This window comes from Astyanax mexicanus, chromosome 6, assembly GCF_023375975.1.
Source record: "Astyanax mexicanus isolate ESR-SI-001 chromosome 6, AstMex3_surface, whole genome shotgun sequence".
NCBI classification, from domain to species: domain Eukaryota; kingdom Metazoa; phylum Chordata; class Actinopteri; order Characiformes; family Acestrorhamphidae; genus Astyanax; species Astyanax mexicanus.
In genome coordinates, this window is record NC_064413.1 from 2,260,359 (window position 1) to 2,284,171 (window position 23,813).

The following is a 23,813-nucleotide window of genomic DNA, read 5'->3' on the forward strand; positions in this document are numbered from 1 at the left end:
CATCAATGAATTTACTTCCAGGTGCCGCTTTTTTATTTTTATAATTTCAGACCAACACACAGAAACTTTGATATGAATTTAACTTTATTGGTAATAAACTAAAGTGTGTAAAACGAACAAGAACAAGACCTCAAACACAAGTTTCCTCTCACGTTTATACGGCCTCAGAATAAAGGGAACTGAAAAAGCACATTTCTATTCTAAACCTTTCTACTGAATACCCATATACACACACACCCTCAACACACACACACACACACACTGAAAACATACTGTCTACTATAAAGAACATGTGTAGAGCTGCAGAGCTGTACCATTTTATATTAACCTGTTATAATAAATCGTCTAATATTATTACTGTACCTTTTTATATAACTGATAAATTGAGTTTTCAGTGTGAACAAATTTCTATTTAAATATTTATAAAAACTGCTGTGTGCAATCCTGTGTACATAATCAATTATAAACACATTTTTCTTTATAATCTGTACAATACTGTGCTGCTCATTCTTAGTATTTATAGTTTTTTTTATACGCATTAATAATTTTTTACAAGGAAAAGACCATAAAGGAAATAATTATAAGCCACACCCACACTTTAAGGCTATGTTTACATTACCAGGCTGAAGTGACTCAAATCCAATTTTTTTTTGCTCAATGTGGCTCAAATCAGCTTTTTCCATGGCTGTGTGAACAGGATAAATCTGATTTTTTGTTTTTTTAAGTCAGATTTGAGTCACTTTCATATGTGGTCCTAAATCAGATACGTATCTGATTGATGAACATGTGACATGAATGTGATTTACAGATCTGTTCCAACTATTTAAACCATTAAACATTAATTCTGAGTCTGTATGTTTAAGCCATAGGGAATGCTGCCATCAGGGAGGAGACTGAGGAGTCTCGGGGCGAGGACCAGCAGACTGCGAGACAGCCCCATCCATCAGGCTGTGAGGATGCTGAACTCTCTTCCTGCTCTACCCCCCATCCCAATCCTGCCCCCAGCACACACTCACTCAGCATCCTATGTCTATTTGTGTCCCTGCTGTATTGTACACATAGTGTCTCCCATTCTCCTTTATTATATCTATTATCTGTACTTGCTGTAAAATTAGGATGGAGAGTAACGTAATTTCAATTCTCTGTATGTCCTGTACATATGCAGTACTGACAATAAAACTAGACTTGACTTGAATGTGCAACATGTAGAAATGCAGTAATAATGTTTTATAAACACAGGATTCATAGCTCTTTTTATTTATAAGTTTTATTGTGACGCAGAAATGAAAACTAGAAACAACCCCAGAAGGTCCTGCCAGCAGAGCAAGTCTAGCTTATAAAAAGTAGCTGATTGTTTGGTTGCAATAAAACCAGTTTCTTTTCTCAACAACTAAAAACTACAAGCAAACACCCATTTAAAAACATACTGAACAAATACATTATAATAAATAACAACAAAAAAAAGCACATAAAGCCTTAAAATTAGATCAGTAGCTCAAACCCGGAACTAAAGCGCACAGAGAGGAAATCTTTAAAATGTTACAGGTATGAAATGTATGAAATGTTCCCGTTACTCTTTAAAATTAAGATGTATAATTTGACTTACTCCAACTTAAATACTGAAAAATACTCATTCACACTCACTAACACACACAAATAATGTTCTGCCCAAAAATACAAAAAAGGCAGACGAGAAACTCAACAAAATATCTGAAAATTGTACCATTCTCCAAGTCTCTTTTCCACAATACAAAAAAAAAAAAAAAATTCTGCACTAGTCATTGTCTGAGCAGAATATCTGGCAACCCAGTTTGCAATAATATGATAATACGTCTATGCAAGCTAAGCTTTAATTTCTATATCATGTACCGTGAAATGTAGCCTTCAAAAGTCTGGAACCACTTTATTTAATTATTTTAAATTAATTGCATTACAGTAACTTAAACAATGTAGCTTTAAATAAATACTGTATTTATTTGATATTTAAAAAGTACCATTTTTACAGGTTTTTTAACTGATTTCTGTTCTTATACTTAAGCTTGTCTCAGGATACAGGATAGTCCGCATTCAATTATTAAATTTTATGCTACCTTTATTTAACAGCTCTGTAGAAGCCATAACATTTTTATTCACAGCTGCCAAATATTTATTTATTCATAATTATAATACATTCTATCAGTTCTAAACTTAAAAAAAATGTATGCGCCACCAACTTGCTTTCATAGTATTTAAAATATAGATTTACAGCTGCCTAAAATTTACTTAAAGCTCACCTTCCGCGAAAATCCGATTTTTCTTGTTTTTTGTGGAATACAGTAGGTCTCTCCGAGTTGAATGTGTACACCTGCACATTAAACTGTTTTGCAGCCCCCATTGTCTGCAGGAGCTAAGCAAAGAAATCCCCCCTCCCCCCCTCCGAAAAACGGGTGAATTTTGAATTATCTTTCTGCCTACGTAGGCAGAAACTCACAGACCAGCCCACCTTGGCTCGAGAAACTCCCAGAGGCGGAGCTGAAGCGACGCAACATCACCGCTCATCAGTTAGGAGGTGGGAGGCAGTGAGCGGCAGAGCGGCGGAGGGGCGTCGCAGTGCTCCTAGCCAATCAGAGGAGAGATATTTGCATGCTGTTTGCATGTATGAATATTCATGAGCAAAGCTGGAATCCGGTCATTTTGGACACACCCCTAAAACAGTCCATTAAAAAAGAGCTATACAGAGACACCTGAGCACTTTTTTTTTTACAAAAACGGCTCACATGTCATTCATTCATACTAGAGACCACAACTAGACATTTTAAAATGAAAGAAAAAACGACGGTAGGTGAGCTTTAAATCAAATAAATTATACAACTTCTATCAAGTTGCAAAGTCCTATTTTATATATCTTTTTTATGCACGTGCATCACCTTGCTTTTATATTATACAGAATATCAGGTAACTTTTTATAAAAAAGGACACAAATAACCACACTTATGACAGTAATGTCTTAACTAATGATTAATTGATGCCTGTTAAGACATTATAAAAAATCTTACTAAATTAGAATGCTTAAGATTGTTGTAAATAAAAAATATGATTGATATATGATATGATTAATACGTTTTTATCATGTCAATTAAATAATTATTAGTTGAGGCATTCTGTTGTAAGTCCTGTTATTTACTGTACCCTTATTTTTATTTTTATTATTATAATCGATTCCAAACTTTTGAATGCTAGTGTTTATGAACACTTTATAACAGGTGACTCCAGTGGCTCATATCTACAGCAGTGCAGCGGCTCTTTAATAGAACAAGTTTTAAAATTTTACAAAGCAGGATTTCAAGATAAAACTCAAGCCTGTTTAATAGAAGGAGAGCTAAGAAACATTACTCTGGGAATCCTCAATTCGGTCATTTAGGAATATCAATTCTTGTAGTGTTTGGTTTCTATGCTCTGGATCAGTTGATGAGTTTGTTTCTCCCTCTGTTTGGTTTGTTTTCACACAGGCACAAACCTAAACACACCAAAATGTGCACTAATAAATAGGGGTGTTACGATTTCCATATTTTATGATTTCGTTATTTTAGCGAAATCGATCGAAATGATGTCATTGTCTCAAGCATCAAAGTCAAAAAGATGATCTACGATCCCTCCCTCTAAGCTACACAAATAACGCAGCACACTGTAGCCGCGGACATTGTGACTGCTGAAAGAGCAGCTCTTTCTCCAGAGAATGTGGACACTCTCATCTTCTTAAAGAAAAACTTGAAAATATAAAAAAAATATCAGTTGTTTTGTCTAGCCTCAAATATGCTAATAGTTTTGGTACCTTAAGGAGCATCTTTCTCTCAGATAAAGTTAATAATATATCTTTATTAAAGAAAAGTCTTAAAGTCTTATTTTTCATGTTTAACTGTTATAGTAGGATAGAGTTCAGTTTGTTAAGGCTCTAATTGTTCTATTATTTTGTACATGACTGTTCCTGTATTTTTTTATTATTTATTTATATTATGTTACACATTGCTGTTTTAATAGTGCGCACTGCTGCTACCAAAAAAAAGACACTAGATGTCATTACATATATATCTTAAAAAAACTGGCATAGGCCAGAAAAAAGAAAATTGAGAATCGAATCGAAACGTGACCCTAAAATCGAAAATAAAATCAAATCGAGGATTTAGAGAATCGTGACACCCCTACTAATAAACCAAGCGAGCACATCTTCTCCTCTGATTGGTCAGAAGATGTGCCGATAAGTTTTGAAACACAGTGTTTTTAATGGGACGTGCAGCACAGTGAACGTTGAGCAGTGAACGTTGCACATACTGCACGCAGTGTGTAAACAGCATGGAGCAGCAGAGACGGTGTTTGTACATAGCTGTGATAATTAATTAGCATTATCTGGTCTATATATATCAGATTAAACTGTGCCTTATCAGCAGTTTAGCTCAAATAAATGGACTATATCTATAGTTGGGTCAGACCGAGACCGGATCACGTTCTCACTACAAGAGAAAAGCTTCATAGTTCGTTTGGAACCGGTCCAAGAACACAATTTGTTTTTTTTTTACTTATAGAAACTGAATTTAAACCCTATATGCTCAATAAGAAATCCTGCTTTGTAAATTATCCACAAGAACAAACCAACCCTAATTATATAATATAATATAACATTTTCATTTTTTTTCCTTCTAAGTAGGCCTGTCACGATAACAATTTCTTGTGAACAATATGTTTTCACAGAAATTATTGCGATACTGTTTATATGGCACTAATAGAATGATAACATAATATCATAACAAAGGAATTACATCCTTTTAAAGACTATACATACTGCAAAGTGTGAAGGCAGGGGAAGCCCCGGTCTGTACCAGCTGGACCGCATTGGACCGGCATAAAGTTTCTTTAGGTATGTTTTGGGTGTTGATAGGGGGCATTTTTAAGCTGATAATGTAATTATTGTGACAGGCCTACTTCTAAGACCTCCATCCTTTCCTTTCCTTCCTTCAGCCTGAAGCTCTCTTCCTCCCACTCTCCCTCCTCTTCTCTTCCTCCCCTCCTCTGTCCTGAAGCGCAAACTTCTCCATCGCCTCCCTTTCAAACTCCTCCATCTCGTCCTCCACCTCCTTATCCTCCTCTTCTTCTTCCGCCATGTCTTCCAAAATGTCGGCTACGTCCTCCACGAACTCGCTGAACGGTATCTGGTCGTGGATGAAGACTCCGTTGGTGAAGAATTCACTGATGAGCTTATTCAGCTCCTCTTTTTTAGAGGCCTGGTTCTCAGGAGATCGTAACTTTTCCAGGTAGGTGGAGAGGAAAGACTCAAAATCGCTTTTAGAGACGGGCGATAGACCTTCAGCACGGGCGCAGGCCGTCACTCCGTCGCATCCCTCCGTCGATCCGCGGAAATGACGTATCCGTTCTCTCTGCTCCGCCCAGTAATCCCCGGCACGTGATTGGTCCTCGCTTTGCTGTCGGTCAGTGTATAAATGATGGGGTTCCTTTTCTGGAGAGGGGTTCCTCGATTTGTTCTTCCTGCTCCACCTTTCTCCGTTCTTCTCGTATTCGCCTTTATGCTGCTTTCTGTTCTCCTCCTTTTCCTCGTTTTTTGGCCACTCTCTCTCTTTTCCACTCGAGCGCTTATCTGTACGTTCTTTCCACTCTTTCTTTCCACCATTCCCTTCTTTCTCTTCTTTCCATGAATCTTTCTTGTGGGATTTTCTCTCACCTTTTGCATTTCTTTCATTTTCAGCATCCCACTCATTCCTTTCTTTCCAGTCTTTCTTTTGCTTCTTGTCGTTCCTCTCTATCCTTTCGGCATTTTCGGCATCCCATTCATTCCTTTCTTTCCAGTCTTTCTTCTTCTGCTTTTTGTCTTTCCTCTCTATCCTTTCATTTTCGGCATCCCACTCATTCCTTTCTTTCCACGCATTTTTATCCCCATTTCCTTCTCGATTATGATTCTTCTCTTCTTTCCATGAATCTTTTTTGTGGGCTTTTCTCTCACTTTTTGGTTTTCTTTCATTTCTTTCGTTTCCTTCATTTTCATTTTCAGCATCCCTCTCATCCCTTTCTTTTCGTTCTTTTTTACCACGGTGATGATGATCTTTCTCTCCTTTCCACGATTCTTTCTTCTTGGCTTTTCCTCCTTCACCTTTTGGATGACTTCCTTCCTCAGTATCCCACTCGTTCCTCTCTTTCCCATCTTTTCTTTTCTCCTTCCATTCTTTTTTATCATCTGAGCCAGTTTGTCTTCTCTTTTCCCAGTCTCTCTCATCCTTCCCCTCTTTCACTTTCTCTCCGAAATGCTTCCTTTCTTTTGTCTTTGTCCCGCCCCTTTCGCCGTCCAGCTGCCAGGGTTTCTCCTTTTTCTTATACTTTTTATCTTCCTTCTCGTTCTCTTCTCCACTCTCTCTCTTTACTTTATCTTTATCATCTTTCCATCTTTTGTCATCTTCTTTCCGCTCCCTTTTCTTACCTTCGTCTTTAGAATCCCTTTTAACTTCAGAATCTTTCCATCTTTTACCTTCTTCTTGCTTTCTGCCCTTTTTCCCTTCTTTCTCATCTACCCCTACTTTCCTTTCTCCTTTTGCTCTGTATTCTTTGCTTTCTTCTCGCTGGACTTTCTTTTCTCGCTCTTTTTGCTTTTTTGGTTCTTTCCCCTCATTTCCTCGGTCCTTCCACGGCTTTCCTTCCTCTTTGTCCTTTTTTCCTTCCTTCCATTCTTTCTCTTTTTTCACTTTCTCCTGCGATTTCTTATCCTTCCACTCTTTCTTTCCTTGACTAGATGGCAGTTCACTTCCGGGTCCAGCAGAGGGAGTCGCTGATTCTGATTGGAGGGTAACAGATTGAGCTCCATCTGCAGGAGAGAAAGCATAAAAATCAGTACCTGAGAACAAAAAACACATTAAAACACTTCGGTAGTTATTGTAATATTTAGTCATGTGTTTCGTAAACAAGCTGAAATAGGGAAAAAAACAAGGTTCTTTTAAATTGTTTTTTCATTCTGGAAAAAAATATATATTTTTACAGTTTTCTGAATAATCTGAAACCTGTAAAGTTGAACAGAGCTGGAATTAGTCAATAATTTGTTAGGAAAGTGCTTTTTTACAGTAGCTCTAGGTATTAAATGGATTTAGGATGTGGTACATGAACCATAGACCAATTAGTTTATATACAGTAAGCTTAGATTCACAAATTTCTCCAGCACCATGCCTGGAGCATTAGCATTAGCATTAGCGGCTTACCGTTCCAGCAGTGCTAGCTGAGGCTAGGTGCAGGCTACAAGTCGATAAACAGGGAAATAGTGGTTAGCAGCTAACGCTAATGCTACTCCAGCCTCAGTGCTTGAGAACTAAACTCAAACTCCTGTAAAACTCTGGAATTCAGTGGAGCTGGTTTACTGCTGGTAAAATTCATAATTAAATTAAATGCTTTGTTAATAAACCTCTAGATTTAGATGTGTAATTCTAAGTGAAAATGAAGAACAAAGTGATAAAAGGTAAAATCTGAAAGCAGGTTAGTAGATTTGTACCTGTGCTCTGAGTAAGTTCTGTAACTCTGGCCTTCAGGAGCTCCAGCTCCTTCTGCAGGGCTGGAAGAGCCTCCAGATCTTTCTTTGCTCTTTCGTTTCCTTGCTCCAGCTCCTTCTGAAGAGCAGGAAGTTTATCCAGCTCTCCTCTCATTTTCTGGATCTCCACCTCCAGCTCCTTCCTCTTCACTCGCTCCCGGCTGCCTTCCTCCACCTGCAGCTGCGTTGCCTTTAGTTCCCCTTCCTGTTCCTGTGTTAAAAACCAAAAAAAAAGCTTTGTAGAATACATTATTTTTTGCACTATAAGGTGCAATTAAAATTCTTTAATTTTCCCAAAAATCGTCAGTGCATCTTCTAATCTTGTGCTCCTTATGTATGAATTTTATCAGTCAGGTATTAAGGAGCAGTAAAGACACTTTGCTGAAGTACAGCGTTATACAGGAGTTTAAGTTTAGTTCTCCAGCAATATTAGCATTAGCTGCTAACCGTGCTAAGCGCTAGCTCTATGGCCGTCCAGAGGTGAATATTATCGGCCTGTAGCCTGCTGCTAACCCTGGCTAGCACTGCTGGAGCAGTATTAGTATTAGCATTAGCAGCTAACCATAGCACTAGCTATTTTGCTGTTCAGAGGTGAGTATATCGGACTGTAGTCTGGTAGCGGTTATCCGCTAATGCTAATGCTCCAGCTTTAAATGTGATCTTACTGTTAATAAACGGAAGCACTTTACTCACCCAAATAAACAGTTTTCAGGAGATAAATCTGTTACATTAACATCCAGTGCTCGTTTTAAATGTTTTTTTTTTTTTGTAAGAATTACAGTTTTGATTATTTAACTTAGCTTAGTTTTACAAGTCTCGCCACTGGGTGAATGTAGAAGGAAAACATGGTGACACCCCTGTTCCTGCTATTAGTTACTAGTTACAAGTGTCGCATAAGATGCACTTTATGCATGAAAATAAACACTACAAAATAGACATTTGTTACCAGTGCTTTTTATAAGCGTGCGAACCAAGACCAAACATGCAGGAACAGATGCAGCTAAACACTTACCTGAAACTGCGCCTGTAAGATAGCGATTTTCTGACTCTCCTTCGCTAGTTGCTCCAGTACTTCTAGAGGAGGAACACTTGCAGGTGTGTTTCCTGAAGCATCAAGATTCATCCACTCCTGAGAGACAGAAATACACACACACTTTAATACCACATACACAGCTCATCAAGATTTAACAAGCAGTGCTCTTTATACTCTTTATACTGGACTATATACTTATATACAGGGGTTGGACAATGAAACTGAAACACCTGGTTTTAGAGCACAATAATTGATTGTGTTGACGGACAGTTCTGGTGGAAACAGGAGAGTTGAGGTGCAGATTGAATTCTGCGTGATTTGATCAGCCGTGGTTTTATGTTTTTTGGATACAATCCGGGTTAGCACCCGAACATCCCTTTCAGACAGCTTCCTCTTACAGCGTCCACAGTTAATCCTGTTGGATGTGGTTGGTCATTCTTGGTGGTATGCTGACATTACCCTGGATACCGTGGCTCTTGATGCATCACAAAGACTTGCTGTCTTGGTCACAGATGCTCCAGCAAGACGTGCACCAACAATTTGTCCTCTTTTGAACTCTGGTATGTCTCCCATAATGTTGTGTGCATTGTGTGCAATATTTAGAGCAGAACTGTGCTCTTACCCTGCTAATTGAACCTTCACACTCTTACAGCTCTTACTGGTGCAATGTGCAATTAATGGCCAAAGACATTGGACACCAGGCTGCTCTAATTTAGCCATGAAACCTAAAATCCCACACTAAAATGATGGCAGGTGTTTCAGTTTCATTGTCCAACCCCTATTATACTTTATACTTTATTTAAACTGGATGAAAGGCTAACCTTTTTAAGATGTGGATCTTTCAGCTCCTGCACTTCAGCATCTCCTTCTAAAAAGACAAAAACGAACATCATGCTCTGAATATTTATACATAATTATGATATCACAAGACAGTAAGAGAATCTGATGGGTTATACTGCTTTACCGTGGGGGTGCTTTCTATATAAAATGTTTCTAAATATGAAGAGCATGCAGACAAGCAGAATAAATCTGTGCTGAAATAAAGATCAGAAGCGTCCGGCTCTTTCCCAGCGTTTCCCAGATTAGCTCACATTCCACATGCTTGATTATAAACCTCATAGTGTGCTAAACGATCTGGACATGCACCTAAAACTCTGGTAAAAATAAACTAATTACTGTATTATCTATAGATGCTGGAGAAGCCCCCAACTTCTATACCATCTCCTATTCCATTATTGCAATAAAACACAGGTAGAGTTTCAAAAAAAGGCTGGGTATCATTTTATAAATCATAATTAAGGCGCACTTAAAATCGTCAGTTCACCCTATAATCCAGTGTGCCTTATATATGAATTTAAACACAAGTTTTTCAGCCCCTGCAACGTGATTGGCTGAAATGAGAGGCATTATTTAGCCCTATATGGACAGGATTAGTTTCTTAGGGGGTTCTGGGGTTAAATTTATTTTTTTTTTCTTTTATGGGTTTTTATCCTCTGTGATTTTATTCCTGTCCATGTACGTGTTTTTCTCAGACATCTCTGATAAATTAATTACAGGCTGAATTATCTACTGTTTTTCTCTGAACTCCTCCAGTAATTTTAGTCCCGTCCGGACGCACATGTCTGAGTTTCGTCTTCTCGCGTTTAATAAAATAGCTATTTGTCCACTGCCGCGCACCGTAATTACACTTTGGGTGAGAGTTTCCATGGAGATCCATGTTAAAAACAGAACAGCGAGTGGAAATGGAGGAGCTACTGAACACTGTGATGAGGTCATGTGACTGAGAAAAAAGCCTAAAAACTCACTGTTCCTCTTATTTTTTAATTGCACTTACTAATTACTAATCCCGTCCAGATCCCATCCAGCTTTATTCAGGTATCTGATTACTGTATTCGTGCTGAAATTTGTTGAAAGCTGTCAAATAATTTTAAAATATTATTTTAATACACTGCTGTTTAATTACAAGCTCACACACAGGCATGCATTACAGACAAACAAACACCACCAAGTGAATCATCCACTCAGAAAAACACACACACACATGCCACATACCCTCATCTGGATCCAAGAGCACACCTGCAGAGTAACAGAGCTGTATCTCAGAAAGCCCTTACACTCAGTCAGCTCATAATCACTGTAGTACAGGAGAGTCTGAGCGCTGGTTTAGAGGAAGCTCACCTGAGAAGAAAATGGTGCCCAGGCCCAGCAGAATCACCGCTCCAAAAATACACTTATTCAGAGAGAACCCGGCGTCGTCTTCTCTCCGAGGAGGAGTGAACGGTTCTTCCTCAGCCTCTTCCTCCTCATCTTCATCTCGGTGATCTTCAGGGCTCAGCTGAGGAACCTTTCTCCTCCTCAGTCCATCACCCTCCACCTCCTGCTCCTCAGACACGTCAACGTCTGGAGAAGATTCTACAGCAAGAAAAGGGATATAGTAATATTTTATATTGGTTAATTCTGTGAAAATCCAGCTAAATTTAGCTAAATTCCTGCATAATTAACTGGATAATTAATGAATAAGTCATGTGACATTGTGCTTCTCGTTTGGCCAGTATGATTATCAGAAGATGTGCACTAGTGCATCTCAAAACATTAGAATACCATTGAAAATGAGTTCAAAATGTGAAATTATATAGATGTATTAAACACAGAGTGTTTATTTCTTTAATTGTTGATGATTATGGCTTGAAACCCCATTGAAAACCCAAAAACCAGTGCTTCAGAAAATTTGAATTTTATATAAAAGAGACCAATTGGTACTTTTGGAGCCGTGTGGGCAGTGTGCCAAGTCCTGCTGGAAAATGAAAGCCTGAAGTGCTGTTAGGAAAATGTACTTAATGTCATTGTGTGGTTATCTTTTTTGTTTGCTTTGTAAATGTCGTTGTGATGTGCCTTTCTAGGCCACCGTAGAAAACCACTGTATCAATCTGGCAACCCCTGTATCAGTGCACCAGGTAAGAGCCATACAGACAGCAGGTTCATGCTCATTTTAATGCATTTTAAATGCAGCATTCACGATCACACATCACCCTCGGTATCAGTTTACTTACTATACTAACTCTTAATGTGTCTCTTTTCTAGCTGAAAGATATAAACTGTACAGGACTAGGATAGTAAAGTTATTCTGGCATTTTGTTTTCTCGATTTAGCTATATTGTAATTGTAATCTAGCAGTGACAACATGCTGAAATGAAATCTAAACAGTGAACACACACAGCTCAGGTACTGTATTATACTCTATTTTTTCCTCTCACAGTCTTCTTCCTTCAAATTAAAAGCCCTCTGCAGAGTTTTGTGCAAATTAAATCTGTTAAATTCTGATTAAAGCAGAAATTCAGGCCTTCTCTGTTCTCGGTTCATGTATTTATAGATGTTTGATGGCATTATAAAATGTATGTAGAGTCCAAACCGGATGCTCTCTTTCATTTCACACACATTAAAAGTGTGTGTGTGTGTGTTGAGGCTGTGCGTGCACACACAGAGATTGAGGCTCTGCTAGATTTGATTCTATTCCTGGATCCCCCTGCGGTAACAGAATCAGTCTAATGCGAGCGCCTTCACAGTTGTTCCACATCCAGCAGACATCCAGGTTCTTCCCTCAGTGGCCGAGTCGACATCACTGAAAGGATGACCATCCAGAAGTAAACGGTCATACATATATATATATATATATATATATATATATAAATAATTTTATTTCTAATTTTTCCCCCATTTTTGTTGAGGGGAGAGAGTGCCATCTACTGTTTCCACAAAGAAAGAGCAAGACCAATTATGCTCTCTCAGGGCTCCGGCAGCTGATGGCAGCCTTTAAATGTCAAACCCAAATATTTTCAGTTTACAGCATAAATAATAGAATTAGCCTCACTGTTCCAATACTTTGAGAGAACAGTAAGTGGTTAAACTACACTTTCATGCTGATAAAAGTTATAAACTGTAGCTTAGTGAACTTTTGTGGATACAATAAGGAATTCTAATAGCATTTCTGAGGTCCATCGCAGCATATGAAGCTTTGAGAATCACAGGCAGGAAGAGGAAGAGCAAATATTAAGAAGCTGCTGAGGCACAGCATGTCTGAGAGCAGCACAACTATTTACTTATTGGGTTAAAAATAGCACAGGGCAGGACGCACTCACAGGGTCAGGACTGCGTGCTGAACAGCTCGTATTTCAGCTCAGACAATACAGAACAAACCAAGCCGTCTGGCTGCGGCCAATCGAGCTACAGACCTTTAAACTGCACCTCCAATACAGACGCCAACCAAAACTTTAAAACACAAACAAACAAGAGGCAGAATAAAACAGGAGTAAACACATGTTAACACCATGTTTCTATTAGATTTATATTAGATAAAAAGAAGTGTTTACCATCCCTGATCCTGGAGACTCAAACTGATCTGCTTATCTTAGTGTTTCCCTGTCACGCCTGGCCCTGTTTCCTGTCTGTCCTCGTGCCTGTGTTGTCCCACGTGACCCGTGCCCCTGTGTTCTGCCTGTGATTTTCCATTACCTCATGTCTCATTTGTAGCTCCACCCCTTCCCCAGGTGTTTCCACTCCCAGTGTGTTTCCTGTTTAGTTAAATAGACTTCCTCTGTTACTTGTCCTCTGTCGGTCTTTGCACTGTCTCCTGTCGTTTGTCTTCCCGTGTTCCCAGATTTCCTCTCAGTGTTTCTCTCAGTGTTTCTCTCAGTGTTTCTCTCAGTGTTTCTCTCAGTGTTTCTCTCAGTGTTTCTCTCAGTGTTTCTCTCCGTGTCTATCTTAGTTTAATCCTTGTAATTATCCTTGCTCTGTTTAGTTCATTGTCTAGCTTTAGTTATTAGTTTATTTCTTTGTTTATCTACTCCCGCTTTGTTTGTTAGTTATTATCCATCTAGTTTAGTTCCTTATTGTTTTCCTCGTTTGTTTTTGTCAGCCTCCCTATTTGTTTGTAGTATATATTTATCTTCCTGTTTATTCTGTTATTTTCTAGTTCCCTGTATTTTCCCTAGTTTATTCCCTTGCCCTGTTTTAGTTTATCCTGCCTAGTTTTATAGTCTTCCCGTTTGTTTATCTTTAGTATCTCTTTTGTTTGTTAGTTTTAGCTCGCCTCTGTTTCTTGTTTTCTTTGTTTCTTGTGTACTTGTCTCTTTGTTTATTAAATTCTCACCTTAACTGCACATACGTCCGCCTCCTCGTCTCTCTGCCTGGGTCAACCCTGACAAAAAGACCGACCAAATGGACGTAAACCAGTGGCATGCTTCTCGGAAGGCGGACCTGGAGTTTCTCCGCCTCCTCGCCGAGCGAATCCGGGGCGATGACCCGCTCCCGGCGCCTTTCCTCGGGTTGGAGCCCGTCAGCCCAGCTTCAGTGGCGCCCACCGAGACCCACAATGGTAGCTCGTGGACTGGCTCCAGGATGGCGATCCGCCATGCTCCGTTCGGGACCCCGGCGTTGGAATCCCCGAGGCCCCAAGGACGCCGCAGGCCTCGGGGTAGACGTTTTAAGGGGTCCCGCCAGCCGGAGGAGAAGCCCGTTTCCGGGGAGGATTTTCTTGGGGGGGCGCTTGGGCTGTGTGCGGTCAGCCTCGATCCTCGCCCCGACGAGGACGGGGGTGGCATGGATGCAGGCTGTGAGGAGTCCTATTCTTGGGACTACTCCGATCTCCTCACACCTGCGTCCAGTGAAGAGGAGTTTGAGGACTGCCCTCCTGCACCAGCCCGCCAGCTGCTACTTCCTCCCGCGGTAGCTGCCGATCCGCGCCCTGTGTCTTTCGCGGTGGCAGCCGAACCGCAGCCCGTGATTCCCGCGGTAGCAGCAGAACCGCGCTCCGAGACCCCCTGCGCGGCGAGCCAGCCGCGGTCAAAGACTTTCCCCGCGCCAGCTTTCACCGGCGAACCAGCGCTCCCCGCGCTACTCACACCTGACTCTGCACGAGAGAGTAGGAATCCAGTCCGGGTTTTTACTTCACCCGCAGCTTCGGGCTCCAGTACTGCAGTGTCGGACCTTTTCATGCCACGCCCCGTGAAGCACGCGTCTGAAACGCTGCACCCCATGATACAAGCGGCGGCCGCGCCGCTCTCCGAGACTTTAGCGGCGGCCACGCCTCTCTCCCAGACTGCAGCGGCGGCAGCGCCGCTCTCCGCGATTTCAGCGGCGGCCGCGCCGCGCTCACAGACTGCAGCGGCGGCAGCGCTGCTCTCCGGGATTTCAGCGGCGGCCGCGCCGCTCTCCGAGATTTCAGCGGCGGCCGCGCCGCTCCCCGAGACTTCAGCGGCGGCCGCGCCGCGCTCACAGACTGCAGCGGCGGCAGCGCCGCTCTCCGAGATTTCAGCGGCGGCCGCGCCGCTCTCCCAGACTACAGCGGCGGCCGCGCCGTGCTCCAACACTTCAGCGGCGGCCGCGCCGCGCTCACAGACTGCAGCGGCGGCAGCGCTGCTCTCCGGGATTTCAGCGGCGGCCGCGCCGCTCTCCGAGATTTCAGCGGCGGCCGCGCCGCTCTCCCAAGCACCAGCAGTCCCAGCTGCTCCAGCTCAAGCACCAGCAGTCCCAGCTGCTCCAGCTCAAGCACCAGCAGTCCCAGCTGCTCCAGCTCAAGCACCAGCAGTCCCAGCTGCTCCAGCTCAAGCACCAGCAGTCCCAGCTGCTCCAGCTCAAGCACCAGCAGTCCCAGCTGCTCCAGCTCCAGCACCAGCAGTCCCAGCTGCTCCAGCTCCAGCACCAGCAGTCCCAGCTGCTCCAGCTCCAGCACCAGCAGTCCCAGCTGCTCCAGCTCCAGCACCAGCAGTCCCAGCTGCTCCAGCTCCAGCACCAGCAGTCCCAGCTGCTCCAGCTCCAGCACCAGCAGTCCCAGCTGCTCCAGCACCAGCAGTCCCAGCTGCTCCAGCTCCAGCACCAGCAGTCCCAGCTGCTCCGGCTCCAGCTCAAGCACCTGCAGCTCCCAGAACTATGTTTGGGCCCAGGCCCCGTATTTCCAGGCCTGCTCCTAGGCCTCCTGACTTTGCCCCTAGTTATGTGCCCAGGCTGTCCCCACAGACTTTTACCAGTCCTGGGCACCCACCTGTGTCTTTTGTACCCCTGTCTCTCCCTGTCCTGGTCCCCGTATCTGTGATCGTTCCAGTTCCTGTCCCCGGTGGTTTCTCTGTTCCTGTCCCTGTTACTGTGTTTGTTTCCATCCCCGTCAATGTTCTAGTCCCTGTTCCCATGTCCGGTCCCGTCCAGTCTCTGTCTCATGTCCAGTCTCCGTCACCTGTCCAGTCTCCGTCACCTGTCCAGTTCCCCGTCCAGTCTCCGTCACCTGTCCAGTTCCCCGTCCAGTCTCCGTCACCTGTCCAGTTCCCCGTCCAGTCTCCGTCACCTGTCCAGTTCCCCGTCCAGTCTCCGTCATCTGTCCAGTTCCCCGTCCAGTGTCCGTCACCTGTCCAGTTCCCCGTCCAGTGTCCGTTCCCTGTCCAGTCTCTGTCCCCTGTCCTGTCTCCATCTCCTGTCCAGTTCCCTGTCCAGTCTCCATCTCCTGTCCAGTTCCCTGTCCAGTCTCCCGTTCGGTCTCCTGTTTTCCCCGGCCTCTCCCTGCCGCCAGCCCCCGGGGTTTGTTTTTACGCGCCTCGGGAGCTGCGCGTTTAGGGGGAGGTTTCTGTCACGCCTGGCCCTGTTTCCTGTCTGTCCTCGTGCCTGTGTTGTCCCACGTGACCCGTGCCCCTGTGTTCTGCCTGTGATTTTCCATTACCTCATGTCTCATTTGTAGCTCCACCCCTTCCCCAGGTGTTTCCACTCCCAGTGTGTTTCCTGTTTAGTTAAATAGACTTCCTCTGTTACTTGTCCTCTGTCGGTCTTTGCACTGTCTCCTGTCGTTTGTCTTCCCGTGTTCCCAGATTTCCTCTCAGTGTTTCTCTCAGTGTTTCTCTCAGTGTTTCTCTCAGTGTTTCTCTCAGTGTTTCTCTCAGTGTTTCTCTCAGTGTTTCTCTCCGTGTCTATCTTAGTTTAATCCTTGTAATTATCCTTGCTCTGTTTAGTTCATTGTCTAGCTTTAGTTATTAGTTTATTTCTTTGTTTATCTACTCCCGCTTTGTTTGTTAGTTATTATCCATCTAGTTTAGTTCCTTATTGTTTTCCTCGTTTGTTTTTGTCAGCCTCCCTATTTGTTTGTAGTATATATTTATCTTCCTGTTTATTCTGTTATTTTCTAGTTCCCTGTATTTTCCCTAGTTTATTCCCTTGCCCTGTTTTAGTTTATCCTGCCTAGTTTTATAGTCTTCCCGTTTGTTTATCTTTAGTATCTCTTTTGTTTGTTAGTTTTAGCTCGCCTCTGTTTCTTGTTTTCTTTGTTTCTTGTGTACTTGTCTCTTTGTTTATTAAATTCTCACCTTAACTGCACATACGTCCGCCTCCTCGTCTCTCTGCCTGGGTCAACCCTGACATTCCCCTACAACCATGATCTGATTTAATTTATATAAAAGCACTAAAAATCCCTTTTAGGAGTAGTCGGTGGGTTAAATCAGGCACAACACTAACTTTATTGTGTTATAATTATATTGATTACTAATATTAACTAGTTTTTGACTATATATTATAGATAAAAGTACCAGTTGAGTTGAGTATACCGTATTTTCTGGACTATAAGGCTCATTAAAAATCCATTAAATTTTCCCAAAAATTGGCAGTGCGTCTTATGTATTAATTCTATCAGTCAGGTATTAAGGAGCAGTAAAGCCACTCTGCTCAAGTACAGCGTTATTAAAAATAATTATCGGACTGTAGCCTGCTTCTAACCCCGGATAGCATTGCTGGAGCAGCATTAGCATTCCCGTTACCTCTTTTGCGTTTCAGCTTACTGTGCTGTTCAGTTTACCATGTTAAAACAACCTACGTGGGACGTAGCTTAGCCAAACTTAGGGTCTTGCCCCACCAGCTGAATTAGACCTGCTGAATTAGAAGGAAAACATGGCTACACCCCTATTTCTACTACTAGTTACTAGCGTTGCAAAAAACGTACCTTACCTTATCTGATGCGCCTTATGTAGACCAGAAAACAGACATTTTTTGATAGTGCGCCTTATAATGCAAAAAATACGGTACTCATATTCTCAAAACACAGTCAAAACTATTCGGTTGTTGAGTGTGGATACTCTTCTCCCACAATGCAATGCAAGATATAAAGGGAGGAGCTACACACATCAGGAACAATAGACCACTGCAGTCTGTAGTCCTCTTATGCCCATATTTGGAGGTCTGTGTCTAAGCTGACTTTCTCAGTGGGCAGAATGAATGGGCTTTTCAAAAAAAATCAGAACTCAGAAAAAGAAATATGGGCATAAACTACATAGCGCAGACTAAATTACATTTTTATCCAAAGCAACTTACAAATAATGATGTACATTTAGCAATAGAGGACACAGAAGCTCAAGGCAACAAAATGACAACATGACAGTAGTGGTCTATATTAGAAAACAATGGTGGCTAATGATAGAAATGATAGAAAACTGGAAAACCTGCCACATGCTAATATAAAATGGGTTAGTATCGTATTTTTTGGAATATAAGACTCAATAAAAATACTGGTATTAAGGAGCAGTATTAGCATTACCCGCTAACCTTAATTCTATCTCTTTCACCATTCAGAGGTGAGTATATCGGACTCTAGTTTGCATGTTTACCATGCAAAAACAAGCTAGGTGGATGAAACAGCTAGCTGATAGATAGCGCCCTGGGTTGCCAGAACACTCAGGGTTCCTCAGTCTAGCGCTATCGGGCAGCATTTACGTCCCACTATCGTTGCAGTTAGCGGCTAATGCTAATGCTGCTGCACCCAGCCTTAGTGCTGGAGAAACTTTACTGAAAACTCCCCCTTAGACAAAGTATTGGAAATCTAAGCTTACAAATCTAAGCAAATAAACATTTTTCAGGTGAGAAATCTGTGTAGATTTACAGTTTTGTTTACTTAGGCGCTTCCCCCAGCTTCCCCATTAAAAGGGAAACATGGTGACACCCTTGTTCACTTAGATGTAGGCACCCTTACTAGTGTCGCTTTTAAATGTGCCTTATAGTTCGAAAAATACGATATAATAAAATATTATGATTATCATTTAGTGTATATATAACCTATAGTTTTAGTGTGTACTACTTAATTTGGACATTTTTATCACACATTGGAATTAAATTAATTTAAAAACATGAATATTCACATTAAAAGAGCTTAAAAATAATTTCTACTGCTCACCTTCTCTCAGAGTCTTCCTCAGCTCCAGAGACTCCTCCCCCGCTGAAAGCCCCTCCTCCTCCTGTGAGGCAGCAGCAGGGTGCGGGGCTGAGGCTGTACCTGAGCTGATGTGTGAGTAAGAGTCGGAGAATGATTCAGCGTCGAGGTTTAGAGCTGTTTCTCTCTCGTCCTGCTGCTCGAGATCAGAGCTCAGACAGGTGAGAATCTCCACTGGAGACGCGCTGAGAGACGAGTCCTTCAGGTGGGAGGAGTTTACGGACGCTTCTGCTTCATTGGTCTCTAAAGGCGCTACCTGAGAAGCAATAACAGGCTAATTACCACGTTAATATTCACGTTATCACATCACTACCACGTGTGTTTTTTAAACGTGTTTTTGAAAAGGTGCATCAAACCTGAGGGGGATCAGGAGCGCTGTTGTGTTCTGTAGGTCCGTCTGTGAGGTCTGATCTGTGGGAGGAGAGGTTCTCCAGGTCCTGCTGATCTGTTCTGGGTTGTGCTGGTTCTGAGTGGACTGGTCCTTCCAGACCTTCAGCCAGGGGACCCACACTCTCTACCCCAGGCTCCTATTTATAGTGATAAATAGAATGAATAAGACAAAGAGGAACTAGATAAAAGGGTTAAATAAACGTATCATTTTCATTTAACAATTATTCTTTAAAATGGCAATTATATCATTTTTAAAGGCATTTTTCCATATTTCTGTATCACACAAAGTAAAATCCACATAAGATCCACAGAATTGTTGTTCTGTGACATTTTTAGTTAGTTTATTTATAAGGCTTTTCGTAATTAGGACTAGTTTGCTTTGTGCTAAAATTGCCTGTTTTAATATTGTTGTTTCAATAATAATTAAAAATGAATTTAAAAAAAAATTAATGTACAATTGGACGTATTCTTTCTTTTCTTTTTTTCACTTTTTCCTTTTAGCCAAAGTATCTGATCAGTACTCGGTATCGGCAGATACTCAAAATCAAATGATTCGGACTTGGAGGCAAAAAATACATGATCAGGACATCCCATAATTCCAACAAATCTAAAACACACAAACAACACCCACCTTCACCTCAGGTGTGAGAATAGTCCAGCTGTTGCCGTTGGTGCCGCTGCTGTTATCTGCCATTGCCCCCCAGTGGCTCTGGCCAGCAACTGCAAAAAACACGAAAGGATAAAAAAAAAGCCTTAAAAAAAAGAATAAAAAGCAGAAGCATTAAAGCACTGAAGGCAGTCTCTTCAGCCAGGTCTGGTGACGCAGCAGCTGGTCAGGTTCATTTCCATGATGCACGGCTCATTTGCATGCTCAGTGTGATGACAAAGGACCACTGATCAACACGAGCAGCAGCAAAGACAAGAAGGAGATATGAGCTGGAGATGAACAAAGAACAGGAAATATACAGGAAATATACAGGAAATATACTCGCTTACAGATTAATGTCCTATGAATATTAGGATACTGAAATTAGAAAATTCATTTTCAGTGTTCAGAGGCCAAATAATTTATCCCAAATAATATTGTCTCATTCAATATTTCCAAAAATGATGATCACAAGCCCTCAAACCAAACTGAACTGCTTGAATTAATTTTTGCACTAGGAGTAAAGCAGCATAAAGTTATCCAAAAGCAGTGTGTAAGACTGGTGGAGGAGGAGAACATGATGCCAAGATGCATAAAAAAAACTGTGATTAAAAAACAGGAATTTTGGGGAATATTAAAGGATTTAAGGTGGGTCTTATAGTGTGAAACATACGATAGATGTGTCTCACAAAAGCTGGAGATGCTGTGAATGCCTTTCCGCTTCATTAGTAGTTACCTTGCGCTGTTCCACTGGCCGGCAAATGTTTTGGCAGGCGGCTGAGTAACTAAGGATGTCACTGATGGTGAAAAGAAAAAGGTGCACTACGGATGCATTAAACAAAAGGTGTTGGTCGCATTCAAGGCCCAACACAAAGCTCTGGAGCTGCGGCTCACTGTGAATACTAGTGAGGAAAAGTAGAAGTGGGCTACTTTTCCAACTAGGTCAGAGACCCAACAGTCACTTCGGTTTACGGCTGATTCCGACGCTCCAAGATAAACGGCTCATTTGGAGCAAAGGAAGAGGAACTGTGGGTTCGTTGTGTTTTTATTGTGTGTTTGTGCACAGTTTATGGGCTGATTTACTTCAAATCAAGAAGAAAATGTAGATTAATCTTGGGTTAAAGTGTTAAATAATGGTTACATGACCTTTATGTAGGCTTTTAGATCCTAAAATACAAGTATGTTAAATTTTTTTGCTTTATTTCAACTCTTTCTTGCACTTTGTGTTTTTCTACTTTGTCCATTCCACCTTAAATGGTGCAGCAGTTGCATTCATTCAGAATGCAACTGCTGCACCATTTAAGGTGGAACGCACAAATTAAAAAAATAATAATTAAGTGCAAGAAAGAGGCAGCAGAACGCAACTGCTGCACCGTTTAAGGTGGAACGGACTAATTAGAAAAACACAATAAGGTGCAAGAAAGAGATGGCAGAATGCAACTGCTGCACCATTTAAGGTGGAACGCACAAATTAAAAAAATAATAATTAAGTGCAAGAAAGAGACAGCAGAACGCAACTGCTGCACCGTTTAAGGTGGAACGGACTATTTAGAAAAACACAATAAGGTGCAAGAAAGAGATGGCAGAATGCAACTGCTGCACGATTTAAGGTGGAACAGACTATTTAGAAAAACACAATAAGGTGCAAGAAAGAGAAGGCAGAATGCAACTGCTGCACGATTTAAGGTGGGACGGACGAAGTAGAAAAACACAATAAAGTGCAAGGAAGAGGCAGCAGAATGCAACTGCTGCACCATTTAAGGTGGAATGGACAAATTAGCGAGTAAAAGAAGAGGAACTTTGAGCTTAAACCGTAACAAACAGCACTTTTTTTCACATAAGATCCCGTTTAAAAGTCTCTCGGACCGAACCGATCAGTGATGTGATACTTACTGACACACTTCGCCCTACATTAGGGATCTTTTATCTTCTCCTCGCCACAGTAATTTGGGTCTGCTAATAGAGGGTCTCCCATGAGAGGCTGGTGGATGTAGCCTTGAGCCATGAGAATTGCTCAGGATATAATGGTGACTTAAATAGAGAAGAGCTAAATATAGAGCTGGGAGGGGGGTAGAGCAGAAGAAATGGATGAGATGTGAAGATTAGGATTGTTTTAGGTTTGGTAACACATTTGACTGACGGTAAATGAGCGTATATGATGATCTGAGGGTCAAAAACGTGTGGAGAAACGTGTCTGAAAGTAGAGGAGCTACTATAAAAAGCTTAAAATCAAATTTACCACATATAAATAAAGTACGCCTAATATTTTGAATTGAGATTACGGTTTTAAAACCACAAACAAACTGCAAATCTAATTCTGAGTTTATGAAATGTTATGCAGTTGCATTGTTTGGACACCAGGGGTGCCACTAGGTCCCTTTAGTGCAACCTAGAGAACCAGTGGGCGTAAGCAAAGTACGGAGAATACTTTAGTAATTTTTGACTGAAGCCAATCATACAAGCCCTTTTTTTCTGCTATAGATGATACTTTCACACTAGACTGCCTTAAGAAAACAAGTGATGGATTGAAAATTAGAACACTTACTAAATAAAATAAGAAAATAATGAGTAAATATTGAAAACATTGAGTTGTGAATTCAGAATCGTGAATCGAATTGTGAGCAAAGCACATCGTTACACAGCTACTAACTAATAATAATCATAAATCATGGAGAAAGACGATTAGTCTATTATTTACACTGTGTTATACAAAAATTAACGTTATACCTGAATGGTTTACTTGTGCAGAAAACAAAAAGTGTGATTTTTATCACTTTCATTCAAGACAGAATTTCATTTAAAAAAAGTCCTGTTTTGAATTTTAGCTCACACATTTTAAAGAAATGTTATTCTTTTCATCGCAATGAAAAAACAGAGAGCCAGTGGGCGTAAGCAAAGAACCCTCAGATGGGTCTCACAAAAAAATATCACCAGGAGTAAAGGCATTAAATAATATATTTAAAAAAAAAAGCAGTGTGTAAGACTGGTGGAGGAGAACATGCCAACTCTAAACTACTAATAATAATGGATAAACTGCTATTAATTACTACTAAATGCCACCATTATTCTAAAAAAAATAATAAAAACACTATTATTTACACTAGTATGCCTGTAAAATCAATGTATTGCAATTTATTGATTGAATAAAGATTAAAATAATACATTCTTTCTACATAAAAACACCAACCTGACTTTGTACTATAGTAAACCCAAGCTTGAGCCAGACCAGAGCTTCATTTTTTGTTATAAAAGTTTAGTTTAGTTTGTTTAAAAGTGAACTAGAACATTGTGACGACTGTTTAATGTTCAATGTTTAATATCAGCCCCTTTATTTTCCGTCTGCCAGCCTCCTGAGCACCTTATGTGCCCAAAAAAGGTAAAAGTTTGTAGAAAATTAATCCTAGCAGAGCTGAATTTGGCTTCTTGCTCGAATTTGTCCGTTCCACCTTAAATGGCGCAGCAGTTGCATTCTGGCGCCTCAGGCGCCAGAATGCAACTGCTGCGCCATTTAAGGTGGAACGGACAAATTCGAAAAACACCATAGTGTGCAAGAAAGAGTTGAAATAATGCTTAAAAAACGTAACACACGCGTATTTTACGATATATTTACCTATAAAAATGTCTCATAATCATTTTTTAACACTTTAATCCAATAAAAATCGACATTTTCTTCTTTATTCGAAGTAAAACAGCCCACACGCCGGAAACGAAGACAGGAAAGTTGATAAACTCTGCACAAATACACAACAAAAAACGAATAAACCTACTTATATCTATGTTTTAAGAAAAATACAACGTCTTACCTTCTTAAAACACCTTTTCTGTCCCTAAAATCAATCTCCTTCCAGTCTGAAACGAGCTGGACTCTGTCTGAAGTAAATTTCCAGCGTTTTTTTTTCTGCCCTTCTCCCGCTCCGCCAATCAGAAGTCAGGTCTACGCAGACGTCCCGCCTCCGCTCACGGC

General features: G+C 41.3%; 2 protein-coding genes across 4 annotated transcripts; both read right to left on the reverse strand.

Annotated features, from left to right (window-relative positions):
- Positions 1–1,249: 1,249 nt before the first annotated feature.
- pbxip1b (pre-B-cell leukemia homeobox interacting protein 1b) lies at positions 1,250–23,752 on the reverse strand. Of its 2 annotated transcripts, XM_022674202.2 has the most exons (10): positions 23,653–23,752; positions 19,835–19,923; positions 19,170–19,340; positions 18,778–19,069; positions 10,764–10,997; positions 10,638–10,661; positions 9,407–9,453; positions 8,565–8,681; positions 7,517–7,763; positions 1,250–6,841 (listed from the first exon to the last, which is right to left on the reverse strand). In XM_022674202.2, the coding sequence occupies exons 2-10, from the start codon at positions 19,895–19,897 to the stop codon at positions 4,989–4,991; spliced, it is 3,048 nt and encodes a 1,015-aa protein (XP_022529923.2). In that variant the 5' UTR covers positions 19,898–19,923; positions 23,653–23,752; the 3' UTR covers positions 1,250–4,988. The 2 variants fall into 2 exon arrangements, with proteins under 2 accessions (XP_022529923.2, XP_022529924.2); XM_022674203.2 differs by lacking the exon at positions 10,638–10,661.
- On the reverse strand, positions 15,428–17,300 carry LOC125802356 (uncharacterized). Of its 2 annotated transcripts, XR_007439396.1 has the most exons (3): positions 15,979–17,300; positions 15,859–15,918; positions 15,428–15,810 (listed from the first exon to the last, which is right to left on the reverse strand). XR_007439396.1 is itself a non-coding variant. In XM_049480141.1 (2 exons), the coding sequence occupies exons 1-2, from the start codon at positions 16,069–16,071 to the stop codon at positions 15,742–15,744; spliced, it is 270 nt and encodes an 89-aa protein (XP_049336098.1). In that variant the 5' UTR covers positions 16,072–17,300; the 3' UTR covers positions 15,428–15,741. The 2 variants fall into 2 exon arrangements, 1 of the variants encoding a protein (XP_049336098.1); XM_049480141.1 differs by having other exon boundaries at positions 15,428–15,918.
- Positions 23,753–23,813: the final 61 nt, after the last annotated feature.